Source organism: Varroa jacobsoni, unplaced genomic scaffold (genome assembly GCF_002532875.2).
Source record: "Varroa jacobsoni isolate VJ856 unplaced genomic scaffold, vjacob_1.0 scaffold_338, whole genome shotgun sequence".
NCBI lineage: Eukaryota > Metazoa > Arthropoda > Arachnida > Mesostigmata > Varroidae > Varroa > Varroa jacobsoni.
Genome location: NW_019213240.1, coordinates 28,814 through 42,411, shown reverse-complemented (window position 1 = coordinate 42,411; position 13,598 = coordinate 28,814). Strand labels below are relative to the sequence as shown.

The 13,598-nt window shown below is 37.7% G+C and overlaps 3 protein-coding genes across 11 annotated transcripts in view; 1 reads left to right on the top strand and 2 right to left on the bottom strand.

Moving 5' to 3' along the window:
- The window catches only part of Hsf (Heat shock factor), a 16,722-nt gene extending 15,707 nt beyond the window's left edge, over positions 1-1,015 (bottom strand). The window contains exon 1 of one of the 2 annotated variants that reach the window (XM_086967922.1): positions 62-1,015. In XM_086967922.1, the coding sequence (XP_086824048.1) occupies positions 62-187 (126 nt within the window). In that variant the 5' untranslated portion in view covers positions 188-1,015. The remainder of the gene's footprint in view (positions 1-61) is intronic. The other variant, XM_022831551.2, reaches the window with a different exon arrangement.
- A 1,176-nt stretch (positions 1,016-2,191) lies between these two features.
- LOC111259481 (leucine-rich repeat-containing protein 57) lies at positions 2,192-8,104 on the top strand. 3 transcript variants are annotated; one of them, XM_022831547.2, is made up of 6 exons: positions 2,192-2,354; positions 3,738-3,964; positions 4,948-5,037; positions 5,412-5,510; positions 5,865-6,113; positions 6,359-8,104. In XM_022831547.2, exons 2-6 carry the CDS (start codon positions 3,863-3,865, stop codon positions 6,539-6,541), a joined length of 723 nt encoding a protein of 240 aa, XP_022687282.1. In that variant the 5' UTR covers positions 2,192-2,354; positions 3,738-3,862; the 3' UTR covers positions 6,542-8,104. The 3 variants fall into 3 exon arrangements, with proteins under 3 accessions (XP_022687282.1, XP_086824047.1, XP_022687283.1); XM_086967921.1 differs by having other exon boundaries at positions 2,236-2,254; XM_022831548.2 differs by lacking the exon at positions 2,192-2,354 and adding an exon at positions 3,003-3,360.
- A 273-nt stretch (positions 8,105-8,377) lies between these two features.
- LOC111259480 (uncharacterized) lies at positions 8,378-13,518 on the bottom strand. Of its 6 annotated transcripts, none has more exons than XM_022831544.2 (5): positions 13,231-13,518; positions 10,805-10,975; positions 10,235-10,483; positions 9,683-9,890; positions 8,378-9,333 (listed from the first exon to the last, which is right to left on the bottom strand). In XM_022831544.2, the coding sequence occupies exons 2-5, from the start codon at positions 10,827-10,829 to the stop codon at positions 9,096-9,098; spliced, it is 720 nt and encodes a 239-aa protein (XP_022687279.1). In that variant the 5' UTR covers positions 10,830-10,975; positions 13,231-13,518; the 3' UTR covers positions 8,378-9,095. The 6 variants fall into 6 exon arrangements, with proteins under 6 accessions (XP_022687279.1, XP_022687277.1, XP_022687275.1 ...); XM_022831542.2 differs by having other exon boundaries at positions 10,235-10,486; positions 10,805-10,900; XM_022831540.2 differs by having other exon boundaries at positions 10,235-10,486; positions 13,231-13,517.
- Positions 13,519-13,598: the final 80 nt, after the last annotated feature.

Sequence of the window (13,598 nt, the reverse complement as noted above, 5' to 3'; positions counted from 1 at the left end):
GTATATATCTATACATATATATATATATATATCTATATATATAGGTGAAAATGCTACTAACCGAACTCCATGAAATAAGCTCGTCATACTTCGAATCCTCGACGAGTCGCCAGAGTTTGCTGAGGAAGGCGGGTACATTGCCACTCTGGCCGGCTGTGTTTTCTGCTCCACTGAGCGGCATGGCCATTCGGGCCTCCCGCAAAGGTGCGAGCACGTCACTCAGCCAGGAGCTGCGGCTGGGTTTAGTTCGTCTTCACCGCTATCGACCGTCCGTATGTGCTACTCACGTGCACTCACTTAATTCAACGTAGTTGTCCCAATGGAAACTTTCCTGATAGCCGATGTCACAAAAGAACGGCTTCGTGTCGAGTAAAGTTCGCACCATAAAACCTTGTACACAACGACTTGAAACAAACAGTCTCTATTCACACCGCCGGAACGGTCCCCGCAAACAGCACCGACTATTGTGGCAGCATCGGCTTCTTTCCCACGCAAATCACGCACATAAACGCTGCTGCGAAACACACATCCAGTCACTACTCCTTCGGCTGCTGCTGTTGCTGCTATTAAGCCGAGAACTCTGAGCCGACTGCCTCCAGTCCCCCGTACCTCGTCTCATTGGGTTTTGTCTGCTCCTACTGTGGACGACTGCTGTTGCTGCCAATGTTATTGCTACAGCGCGAACAATACGATGAGATGAGCACCCTACAGCTCCGTATTTCCGCTTAGATGGAACTTGTCGACAAAGCCTGTGATAACGCAAAGATACTTAAACCGTGTACTACGAACGTAGATAGCTTTGGCCTTGACGTCTCTTACCCTCTCTGCTGTCGTTATGGATCTCGACACCTTTTGTAAGGTTGAGCTACCTTCTGCCAAATGAACCTAACAACCACCAAGTTGGTATTTCTATGCATTATTTTATATGCGGCGTTGAACTGCCGAGGGATGCTGAGGCGAAAAACACCTAATATATTAAAAAATATTCTGGTGGAGTTAACATTTTAGTTCGTAGTTGTTACATTAATATATAGACTATCGAGATACATCAAGACTGAAAAAATATATTGCAATACAATTTTCGAAATCGCTAACGAAAGGTGCTACAGGAATTGATTAAATCTTTCTGTCATACTCTTTTGGCATTTTTTGTCTCGTATTTTTGGCATATTCTACTTTGTTTAGATGTTTAAATATACTTACGGACTATGACTAGATAGGGACGAATTTCCACCATAACAGTAAGGTATAAAGAGCACTGCCGTAAAGAGAATACCGCCCGTCGTTAGGTGTGACAATTTCGAATATTTGAATAGAGCACCACAATCGCCCATGCAAAGCACCTTAAAGCATGTATTACGCACTTCTTCTATGCTAAAAATGGTGCTAGGTAAAAGCCTTGTAGACGTGTAGAAACATCGCGTTGCCGTTTGCAGTGTCGCATTGAGTAAATGCAAACATATTTATACCTCCCTAACTTTGCTTGTAGGCCCTGACAGAAGACTAAACATAACAAGTATACTCTATTATCTAACTCATGCCCCTATGCAAGGCTGAATAAAGCGCGAGCTCATTCACCCATTACGATCTACCAAAACAGAGTGGCGCCACGTGTGAATTGACGCATTATCGAGCTGTATTCAAATTCTACAGGGCCTTCATGCGAACGATACTTTTTGTCGAAATGAATTGAAAAATGCTCTTGGTAACCTCACTAAATCTCCATGATACAATAAACACCCAGATGCATTTCTTTTTAGTCCTGCTAGTAAAAATGCAGAAGTGATAAGTGTTATTCAATCAATTAAACAGTTAAGTTATTTCCCTTAGTAGATCAGCTTCTTGAACTAAGCTTGAATTAAATCCGCAAGAATTTATTAGAATTGTTGAATTGAAATAAATTCTACAATTCTAATATCTTCTTCAAAATGAAGAAGCAGGCCAAATCTTCAGTTGTTGTCGCATTTTTCTCTAATCCTTTGCATCGTTCATTTTTCTTTTATAAATATAGGAAATAAGTGAGGGCCGCTAAATTAGTTGCTTTGTGTTTTACGTACGACCGTCTTGAGCAAACCGTTACATCTATTTGAAATTATGGAACCTTACATTGCGGTCGGAAAAGTTCGACAGCGTTGCCGTCTTTCCGCTAGATAACAAAATGTCGGAACCGAAATTTCAACTAGAGCCATACGTAAATACTGACAAAAATAAACATCGAGTTCGTTCAGCTGTTGAATAGATAGAGAGCAGAAAGGTAACAGCTCTACACTGGGTGACATCCATCCGCGAACAAATCAGCTCTAGTTTCTTATTTAGCTGACACATGCGTGTGGTAACAATTTCCATCTTCGTTGGTAAGGCACAAAATCGTCTCACTTTACTTTAGACTATAGAACCCAGTAAATAAACAATATATCGACAGTTTGTACGGCATATTTTACAATTTTTTTTTTCGTGATGCTTCTGTGTTAAGTTAGTTCTGTTTTTATTGGTTTAATAAGTCCTGTATGCATGGTAAAGTTGAAAAGCCAATATATGTATAAAAAAAATTCAAAATCTCGTATCCAGTATATTATTCATGAATGCTATGACAAACCATGGTGTACTTTCATACGCATTTCATGTAGGTGAAATATTCTAAGTATGCAGTTAATATATGTGTTTTACACCTCAATGCAAAATTTCGTTTCTTAGGTAATTATGCATCCTAAGTCAGACAATTGAGCGGTGGAGTTTTATTAACTGATTAACAATTGCTGTTGGAAATTAGCATCGATTCAGTCTATTTCAAACAAACCTGCTTCTCAAATCAATCTTGCAATCTAAAAAAACTTCTAATAGTTTTTTTTATATTCCGTACACAAATTTGTTGCCTCGTGTAAAGAGTAGCCTTGAATAATTAGATTTCGTATTAACCTCCCGATGCGCCGAAGCCGGCGGCGTACATACTGTGTCGATTTGACAGGTATTAAATATTATTGAGTAGCATATCAAATGTGGCATAATTGTTACGAATTAATTAGTATAGTGATGGTCTTGAACGGCACTGTAGATTCCGAGCAACCGTATAGACAACCTTCGCCGTCATGTTTTTATCGGGGCTTAGATTTCTAAACATAAATACCTTTGATATAAGATCATTCAATGGTTGTGACACAGCAACTTGAGAGCACACTGGACTCTTTCCTAGATAGCGGACCTTAAATATCATAGCTATTATGATGTCGAAATACAAACTTCTATCCTCGAGATTATAGATAAAGAATCAACCCTGAAGAACGATTGCAGGATCGCAGGGAACAACATTTAGACTACACGCCCTCCACAGGAATTCGAAAATAGCCTGATGCGACTTGAGCGGTATTTGCCTTACCAGAGCTTTGTTTCACTCATTTATATAAGCGTCACGAACCAGTTTTTGTCTTTGCTTTTATTTCAACTAATTAAAATATTTTGGCTAATTAGTATAAAGAATAACACAAGGTATTTAGCGTACAATTCAAAGTCTATAATTCAGTACTCCTGACGTAAAGATATTGTATTACTGTTCAGTGGAGTTGATAGAAACTTCGACGTTAAATTAGATGGCAAAAATCCGAACTTACTAGTTACTTCGCATCGAAAATAATGTATCAACGCCATAAACACGCCATCAATCGTATCATCTGATTTAAGTAACATAGAACACTCAAGCACTGCAATTTTCACTATTAATACCATCTGATATTTGATTGCAGTGACCTGACTTTGCATATGTGATGACCTAACATAGCAGAAAGTTTGTGGTAAGATTCACATCCACCTGTGCGTTTTTTGGCTCGCGTGAGTGTTTTTAAAAGTCGATCTGCATTTACGTTTCTCGATGGGCAACACATTGAAACCTCGATTGGAGCACGCTGAAAAGACAGGCGTCTGTTCATTGTCTAAATGTCAAATAAAAGAGTTCCCAGCAGCCGAATTGCAGGTAATTGCAGTGAAATTAGTGCGGAATGAACGGTTTATCTAGTCTGAAATAACTTTTTTTTTTAAACCATGAATCCCTCTGATTAATCTAACTAGTTAAGTGTAGCATTCAGTTAAGCCTGAAAAATTGTTAATTTTAGATCTCTTGAAAAGACACGCATGTTGGGTCAACAGCTGTACAAAGTGGGGCCAATTAAATTCAGATATTTTCTTATGAGTGACTTCTAATTTTGTATCTGAATAAAACTGTATATATCTGAACGAAATGTTTTGCAAATTTTGAATGTTCATTGAAGATTCCTACTATTTACCTGTATTAAACAGCAACTAGTCATTTTAAAACATATTTTTATTTATTTGAAATTAGTTTTTTAATAGTATGCATGCGTTAAGCCGTATCAGTAGCCATGAAATCCTTGAGGTACCGCTCAGAAACGTTACATACAAAAATTTAAGCGAAACTGGTGGTATTTTCTGGTGATAATAGGCTAAAAGATTTAAAAATACAGAGCTTAAAGCGGCCAAAAAGTTTAAAAGGTACAAAAAAAACTAACTGTTGGAGATTTCAATCACCTAATAGGCAATTGGTATTCTTTTCCCCAAAACAACCAAAAATCTCAAAAAAAAATAAAAAAGATAGCTAACATCGTGACTCATATTCAGATGCAAAGGTTGCCTTTGGTAATGTATTTTATTTTGGAGCTTTCTATGAAAAGCGCATCGCTTTGACATTTGTGATTTAATTTTACGCATCATTATTTAACTCATGAAGGTATTACTAGGATCTCAGCGGAAAAAATCTTGATTGATCTTAGCTAACTGTTTTTACAGCTGACATAACAGCCTATCTTCATTACAGCAAAATGGGTTGTAAAAGGCGCTACGCTTGTCTCTTTAGTTACTTCAATTTTGACACGACTTGCATAAAACAAAAATGCGTCTCCTAACTAGAAAATTTTTGGTGTCCTAAAATGTTCGCTGCAGATTCCTGCAGCAAAACTGCGATCACTGGACCTGTCGTATAATAAGCTAAAGCTTATACCTGATGCAATAGGACAGCTTTGTAATTTGAAAGTAAGTTTCTTCTAGATTTTTGTCATTAAACAAAATGTGTTGCAGTTAATTTTTTTGATTTTGTCAGAATGTATTTGCGATCATTCAGGCTTAGGTGACAAACGAATGGGCCTTCTAACAAGCAGTAATTGATGCGGTGTCTTATATGGTTAAACCTGCAATCGAGAAAACGACGGACCGCTAGTTGAGGCCCCGCCATCAATATAAATCGGCAAACATATGTAGTTGAATAAAGAAGGCTTAATGATTAGGAACTTAAAATTGTTTATAGAAGGTTACATAGTGCGAAAAAAAGGCATGCACGGGAAATATACTACAGAATAGTGTTCACCGGTAACGACAACCTATCCTATATGATCCTTTCCTTTTTCAAGGTTCTCAATTTGTCACATAACAAAATCATAAAGCTACCGGATGCCATATGCCAGCTTGCAAAACTGGAGATTTTAAACATGGCCGCTAACCATCTTGGGGTATGTACACGAATCAATGAAGAAAAATGCACATGAAACACTCCGTTGTTCATTAAATAAAGTAAAAAAGAAAGAAAAACGACTAGTAAATTAATATATTTATATAAAAAAATAGTCTTTGCAATATGAAGGCATAATATTTGGGTTTCTCAAAGATAAGAGGTGGCCTGACTCGAGAACTTCACCGTAAAACTATTCGGCTAGATAACGGCTATAACTGTATCTCCAGTGCTTCGGAACGATGTTTAGTAGGCGCTGAAAAATCGATTTTGTTGCTTCTAGATGTTACAATGAATATATGTTAACAGGTGTCTAATATGACTTCATTTTCCATCTTTGTAACTGTGTACACAGAATCTTCCTCCAGATTTTGGTAAATTGTCCGCACTGAAAGCTTTGAACCTGAGTGAAAACAAATTGAAGAAATTTCCTCTTCAGGTAGCCAAGCTGCCTATATTAGATGTGCTCGATTTGTCAACTAATGCAATCAGTGAAATGGCGGACTGCGAACAACTGGGGTCACTGAACTGCAGCGAGCTCTTGTTAAACTCAAACCAATTAGCGGTACTACCAACTAATCTGGCAAAATGTCCGCGACTTAAAGTAAGCCTACACTGACATTTATGATTAATTGATTATTTAAAAAATAACTCAGCTACAGATAAAAGTAGTATAAATCAAGCTGCATATCATACGGTACTCCATATTGTTACACAATCGATACTTTTTCTTACCTCACTTATAACTATTACTTTTTATCGATTTCCTCAAACATTGTGCCTAGTGCCATTTTTGGTCTATATGCACAAGCTTATAGTCCTATGCATTGTCGTTTGTGAATTTACAAGATTCTGCGGGTTCAAGAGAACTGTCTAACACTGGACGGTATACCATCGGAGTTGCTCTCTTCTTCTGGAATCAACGCGCTTTCTCTCGAAGGGAATCTTTTTGAAGAACGAGAGCTTCATCAAATTCAGGGATGGGACGCATATCAGGAACGCTACACGGCTTCGAAAAAAAAAATGTACTAATAAAAAGTAAAGTCGTCAACCTCTATTATACCAACCTGCGAACTATTTCAGTTCGCGTCACGTTGCCAACAGTATCACATCGCTGTAGCAGGTAATAATTGTATAATCAATGGTAGGCGTTCAGACAAAACGTTTACGAAATAGCCAGCACCCATCGAATAATCATTAGACACCAGATATCTGCCATTGTGATCTTAGTAAAAAAAAGAGCACGACAAAAACGTAAAACAATTATCCAGCGGGGTAGTATTAATCATGCCAAGAAGGAAAAACACAAGAGCAAGATAGATTCACGACATGCACGTTGGAGCCTAATAAGGTACACTACACTAGCGTTGCGTGTCGGGAGCAATTAGTCTTTAAATATTACATCATTCATATTCATTGAGGAGTTATTCTTTTCACAAACTGCCCATACATTCATTCATTCAATCAAACGAATATGTCTGAGAATATACAAGTTAGTGATCATTTCTGTTTAATTTATTTGCGTCTCTCTGTTGCGACACGTTCAGAAATCAGACGTGGCTAATTATTTAGTGGTTTATTAGCTCACAACTCAACACCGAAAACCGGCAATGTTTGTAGAATGTTAAAAGGTGAATATATAGTACAGATATTTGATGACTAACCATGTACTATATTAAACAGTATAGCCAGGACATAAGGTGTGTAGAGTATTAACAGTTTCCTACGTTAGAAATATAAGCCTTGTAATTGTGGGTTGATAACCTGAGCAAACTTCTTACACCTTCTGTTTCAACACAATCAACTGTTTTAAACAACGACACTAGATACCCGCTGAAGTTGAAGCCTGAGTTTTTATCGGTGATCTGCATAATAAAGAAAATGTCGCGTTGTGATCATCATTATGAAGATCATCGACTTTCAAAGTTACGTTTTTTTGATTTTGAATGTGTGCCTGTTCGATAAAGAACATAGGTAAATGAAATCCAGATGTTGTCCCAATAAGATTGTAAAGTTTTATACAATTAACACCGAACTGTCATGAACTTTGGTCGATTTTGAACTGACAGAGAGCGTCATAAACGTTTATTCTGATACTCCAATTGCGCCATCCGATAGCAGACTTGTGGCCGGACCGTCTAGGCTTAGCGCTTTTAAAACATTTTCAGTTAAATCCAGGCGCGAGCGATAGCTTAGTCAGAGTGTAATATTCAAGCTATGATACTATTTTAAGTACTGGAAGATCTGCATCCACCAACTGCGTCTTTATCTGGAAGAATATACTGTTTATTGCAAATGAATACGGTCTAGGGTATATTGGTCATATAAAATTTTGTCGCGAAAAGTGGTAACAACGTGAAAATTGATAAGCACCGATAATCTAACAGCACGCGCGATGTAAAACTAAAGGGGTTGAGAACAATTCAGTAAGTCTAATTCCAAGTGAATTCCTCTATAGTTGCCTTCAAAAATAATGACCCCGTATACGAATATTCCAAAAGTGAATGTGACATGTATTCATCTTCCTTCCGAGTGCGAATTACAATACAGATGTGTGTTTTAGACTATTGTAATAAATAGATGAAAAACCAGGTACATCAGGAGTTATTCCTTTCACATGGTCAAAAAAACGCAGCTTATAGGGTAGATGTCCTAGAAACAGTAGAAGTTTTTCTACAGTACACTTAAGAGTTCCCTTACGTTACAAATTAATGAGAACTGGGCGAAGGCAAAAGGATATTAATAGCGAGTCAACTTACGTGTCCTATGACTGCACTGACCGAGCAGTGCACAGAAATGCTGTCAACTTCAAGCTCCTATTGCTTACAACAAATCGTTTTATTAAAAACGCAAATGCACACACGCATATTGACGTTAAACGTTTGAGTGTTTTATTCACTTCTGTCAAGTGGATCCTCTATCATCACCAAAAAAGAATCGTGTACTCTATCTTAGAATATTATTAATAACATTACTGTTGTTCACTTTACATACTATATACACAAATACCTAAATCAGCATAGAGCACTCAGTACCAGCTCATGTTTCGTTTAATTTTGCTATCTAAATAAATTTATACTGTTTGTACACATGAGTACTGTGAATCCTTAAATAGCGTCACGATCATTCGCTTTCAAAATTTTATTTTCCGACAGTCATGATAAACATTCACTACATAGGCAATACCTAATCCCACAATCATATTACGCTTAATACAAAACATCTGAAACACCAGCATAATTCTCTGTCCTCGCTATTTTCGAATACTAATAAAATTATACAGCTCGTTTTTGTTTTGGCCCGTCTCCTACGAAGATATTTACTACTAGTCTATCTTTGGTGCGCATTATATTTGAGATTCGTCGTATTTCGTGTGGTAAATGCATTTTTCTCCACTGTCAAAAACAGTAGCACAAAACTTCCGGAATTTTCTTTCCCCATTTCTTAACCCCATCTAACTGAGATAGTGTAAACGTAATCGCAAGTTGGTACCCAACGGTCGTCCACATCTGTTTTACATAATACTGCTATGAATAGTTGTCTTTTTCTGTTACGCAAAACGCTTACAGCTTCTCTGTCACTCCCGCTACTGCTGGTGTCTTTGTGTTTCTGATGCGTACATTGCACAGTGTACACAAGCCGAAGGGCTTGATTCAGCTCGTTCCTTCTTGGCACTAACATCAGTCTCCTTACCCAACGAGAGTTTTCCCGCAAAGCACATGTTACAGAGGACTGCGCCAGCTGAGCCGCTGTGGCTACCGTCAGTCACAGGACGAATCTTCTTATGAGATCGCGCTGGACACCGGCAAGGCCTCAGCTGACATCTGCAGACATATGAAAATCACCAAATGTATCTTGGATTTTCTTGTAATTGTATAGAATTCTTATTTCATCTCGTATGCTGTAAAGTATATACAGTTGTATGTATATATACTGTACTAGACACTTGAATATCCAGGCTGTACTCATATCGAAATTGCCTTAATTGGTAATCACATTAAGATTAATTATATAGAGTACCTTGATAAATTCGGACATTTCACAGAGTCTAGTCGTTGAAAATATGTATTTGTACGTAATTGTATGAGCATAAAGATCATGATAAAAGAAAAACGTCAGCCGGACACAAAGACGCGACAATGATGTGGTACGAACGACATATTCGGTACTTACAGGCAAATCATCTTCACAAAAATTGCACGTCCCTTGCCAGCGCCTGAACTATTGCACTTGTTTTTACCAATACTGCATTTTCGATGTCCCTTGAGGTGGCGTATTAGGTCACACCTTCCATTGAAGCTCAGTTCCGGACATTTTGCACACGCAATGAACGGTCGTGGAGGTGGGCCAAAGTTTGTCAACTCCTCTTCGCATTCGGCATCTGTTAAGCAGACGCAAAATTAAAGTGCTAACAGTTCTCCTGCATTAAATGATAGTCAAAGAATGGTAAGGGTACTATCAATTTGGAAACATGTACAGATTGAACAACCAAAACCTGTTCTTAGAGAAATCATTATTAATATTAAATTGCTTGTTAAAGGATTTTTTCTCTGCGATGATCATCATTATTGGGTTCCTTTTCGAAGAATTATTAAAAAAGGAAATTTAAAATGTGAGGAATCTGTTTCATCGAAATCATCTATCGAAATATTTAATATATGTGTAAATAGTCCTTCCTAAAGACAAACGGGTTGTAAGACAGGACGGGCATCAGCCTGCTTTTACCTGATGAAAGCCCTGCACAACGATGCTCCTGGTGTTCCACAAGGGCTTCAGAGCTTTCAAAGCATTCACCGCATGCAGCACACCCCAGCAACTCAAGTTTGGTAAGACAATCCGAGTTTGAGTGGTACTTTGGTCTTTGACGATCCTCTGAGGTTGCTTCATCGTCACTGGTTGGTGGCGACTGAAGAAGCGGTGAAGGCTCACGGTGCAGCCGTGAAGGAGACCCTGTTGGTTCTTCGGATGCGTCTACTTCTGCCACATTAGGGATTATTGCAATAAACAACACAACGTCGATTTTGCAAGACGTTAGCCATGAAAAAAGATACGTTTAGTATAAAATATGTAATAGAATAATCATGTTTTTCGCGATTATGGTCACTTGACACAAAACAGGGTTGCTGATTAAGTAGTATCAGTGTCGATAATATTGTTATTGGTGACAATATGTAGTCTTCGTTAGTTTTTCTCAAACTCACGTTTAGTTATGGGATATTTTGAAAAAAAAAAACACATTTCGGCTTTGAAAAGCGCTTGCTTGTAGAATCCTAACATATTTTTGGTCGTATTTACCTTGTACAATGAACCTCGAACTCATTCCTAAAGCCTATGTTATTTCTCCTTAAACGTAGGACTTTAAAGCATCGTCGTACTAGTCGTACAGTAGTCCTGTGGGTATTGCCGGCCATACAAATGTTATCAGGAGCCCGATCATTGGACTGATTTCATTTTAGGGAGAAGGTCCTATATTATTACAAGCACACATATTCACAATAATTTTTCATCCTCACCCGACGAACGCTCGGCGCAAATTACCCCATGGCAACAATGTACACGCTATTCGTAACCACAGCTTCATCTAGACTACATATGCCAAGTATACATTATCGTAATCACCACTGCTTCCTCTGTAGTTGAAATTCATCGAAAGATTCCAGCGAGCTGACTGAACGTTCAAAGTTCACCTTCCGGTTTAGCGTATGTAGGTTTATAACGGAGCATACAAAACGAAGCCACTGTTAACTGATTCTATGCAATTAGTAAAGTTTCAGAACTTCATAAGTATTCCATAACAGTATTAAAGGCGATTCGTGGGACCAAATGGCGCCATATAGTTGTTTGTTTACGACAGATGAAGCACCACATAAGACCCCTTAATAGATACCACCTACAAAACCTATGCTTTGATTGATCATGTTTTTTTGATACTGTATAGCCGAATCGAGCTTTATTTTGCCAGCATACGAGAGTTAGGTCAAAGGCCACATTCATGTGCTCTCTTTATATCCAACGTATAGGATGCAAGCAAAGGAACGAGTTTTGCATGTCAAGGATCTCGGTTTCCAAGACAAAAATATGTCCCGCAAAGGGAGAGTTTATTGAGCTGTTAAATCGGAATGTGCTCATAGATTTCTTGTATAAGAAGCTACGTAACCTTACATTATGCGAAACCAGCTGACCAGATTTAGAACTTAAATTTACACCAACATGATACCTTAGTGGGTAACGTATCTGCGTGCTAATTTTGGGGACACGTTGTGGTATAAGTTCGAACCCGGACATAGACAGACCTCGTTTCATGTTAGGAGCTAGCCTTCTGTTCGGCCAAATGCCTAACGGTGATACCAGCCCTAACACTCGAAATATAGAAGTTAGGCTGGCCATTTAGATCTAGTTATCCGGAAGAAGTTAGAAAAAAAACTACGTTAAGCCATATCTAAATGAAAACAGGTATTTCGATGGTTGTTTTTGTGCATACCTTACGGACGTGTTTTTTTAGTGCAACGAAAAATCGGATTTAGTACGATCTAAAATTCACGGGCTAACTAAAGACATCTTTAAAAGTTCCTTCCCTGTATTTGCAAATGACTTGTTTCTAGTAATTGTAAGTAAGATGCTACTAGTATGTGTTTACTTGTTTAGCTTAAACCTGATGTAAAACAAAAAAAGAACCAGCATTCCTAAACTTTGAACTAATATCATTCTAAAAGCTTTGGAGACCCAAAAATTAAAAAAAACAAATAGTCTCAAAAGTCTTACCATTGAGGCTGATCTGTAAGACGCAATTCGAGTTAAATACCCCACTTTTTAAAACAAAGTCGCTAGTTTTTGCATCGAAGTTCCGGGGACACCAGCAATGACTTTCCACATGAGGTGATAAATTTTTAAAATTTTTTCAGTCTAATCTATATTGTAAATCGTGCGCTTTGCCTCACGAAGAAAATTATTCTCATTATTATAAACATAAGAATATATATATATATATATATTTTTTTTTTTTTTTAATACTTCCGTTTTCATGGATCGAATTTTATTAATCGCGTATGACTTAAAATAATCTCGGGCTATTCACACGTGATTACAGGGCGGTCTTTTGCTGGAATAAGAAACAGCTGTGTTTAAGGCTATTATCGCCTTTTCTTACACTTCCAGTGAGAAAAAACTTAAAACACCGCTTTTGTCTACGAAGAGAGTAACGCGAAAAATAATTAACCTCCCATACGGCTGCTCTATATCGATAAATATAGACATCTGCCGCAGAAGTTAGAGCCGTAGAAATCTTGGCCGTGGAAACTTTCAATTGCAACTTGAAAACTGCTTATTTTGTGCTTAAATTTGGGCCACTCGAAATCAAGGCTTTTGTAATAGCATTTGCTGTTATAGTAGTTTAATTAAGCTCTATATCAACCACCAGTGAAAGACACTGACAGAAATAAGTTGTTTTCTTTTTGAATATGTTTGTTGATGTTATACTGCAGCACCGCCCGAGTGACAATAATAATTATTTGTGATATATCTCTAACAGAGGTTTGCATGAGAAATCTTCTAATTTAAATAAATCTAGATAAAAGACGGTCAAAAATTACTTTTCCACATAATAGCGCCATGGACCGACATTTATACGGCAGTTCTTGAACTAGAAGTACAGATTAGTCTATTTAAGCTAACATAGCAATTTATAATACTAAACAGAGTTTTTAAGGCATAGGCTTACTGACCGCTCTCGACAGACATTTGCTATCACGAAGGTTTTGAACAAAAACACTGCACTAAAGTGGAACCCCAATTAGATTCATTAAATCTTTCGTTCAATAGGTTTGACCAGGAATAACGACAGAACAAACTCAACTGATATCCAGACAACCACTCCAAAAGTCTCAATAGTATATTCGATCGAACCTCAAAGAACATTCGATTTTTTTTCGACACAAACGAAACACGGATGAGTCTTCCAACACTGTTCGGGGTTTCTCTGTACGATTGCTGTACCCGAACCACTCCCCTTGGCAGACATAGAAGCCTGAATAAAGCGCTAGAGAAGCTTCGTTGAATGTCATAAAATAACGTAATAGTTCCAACAAAACTG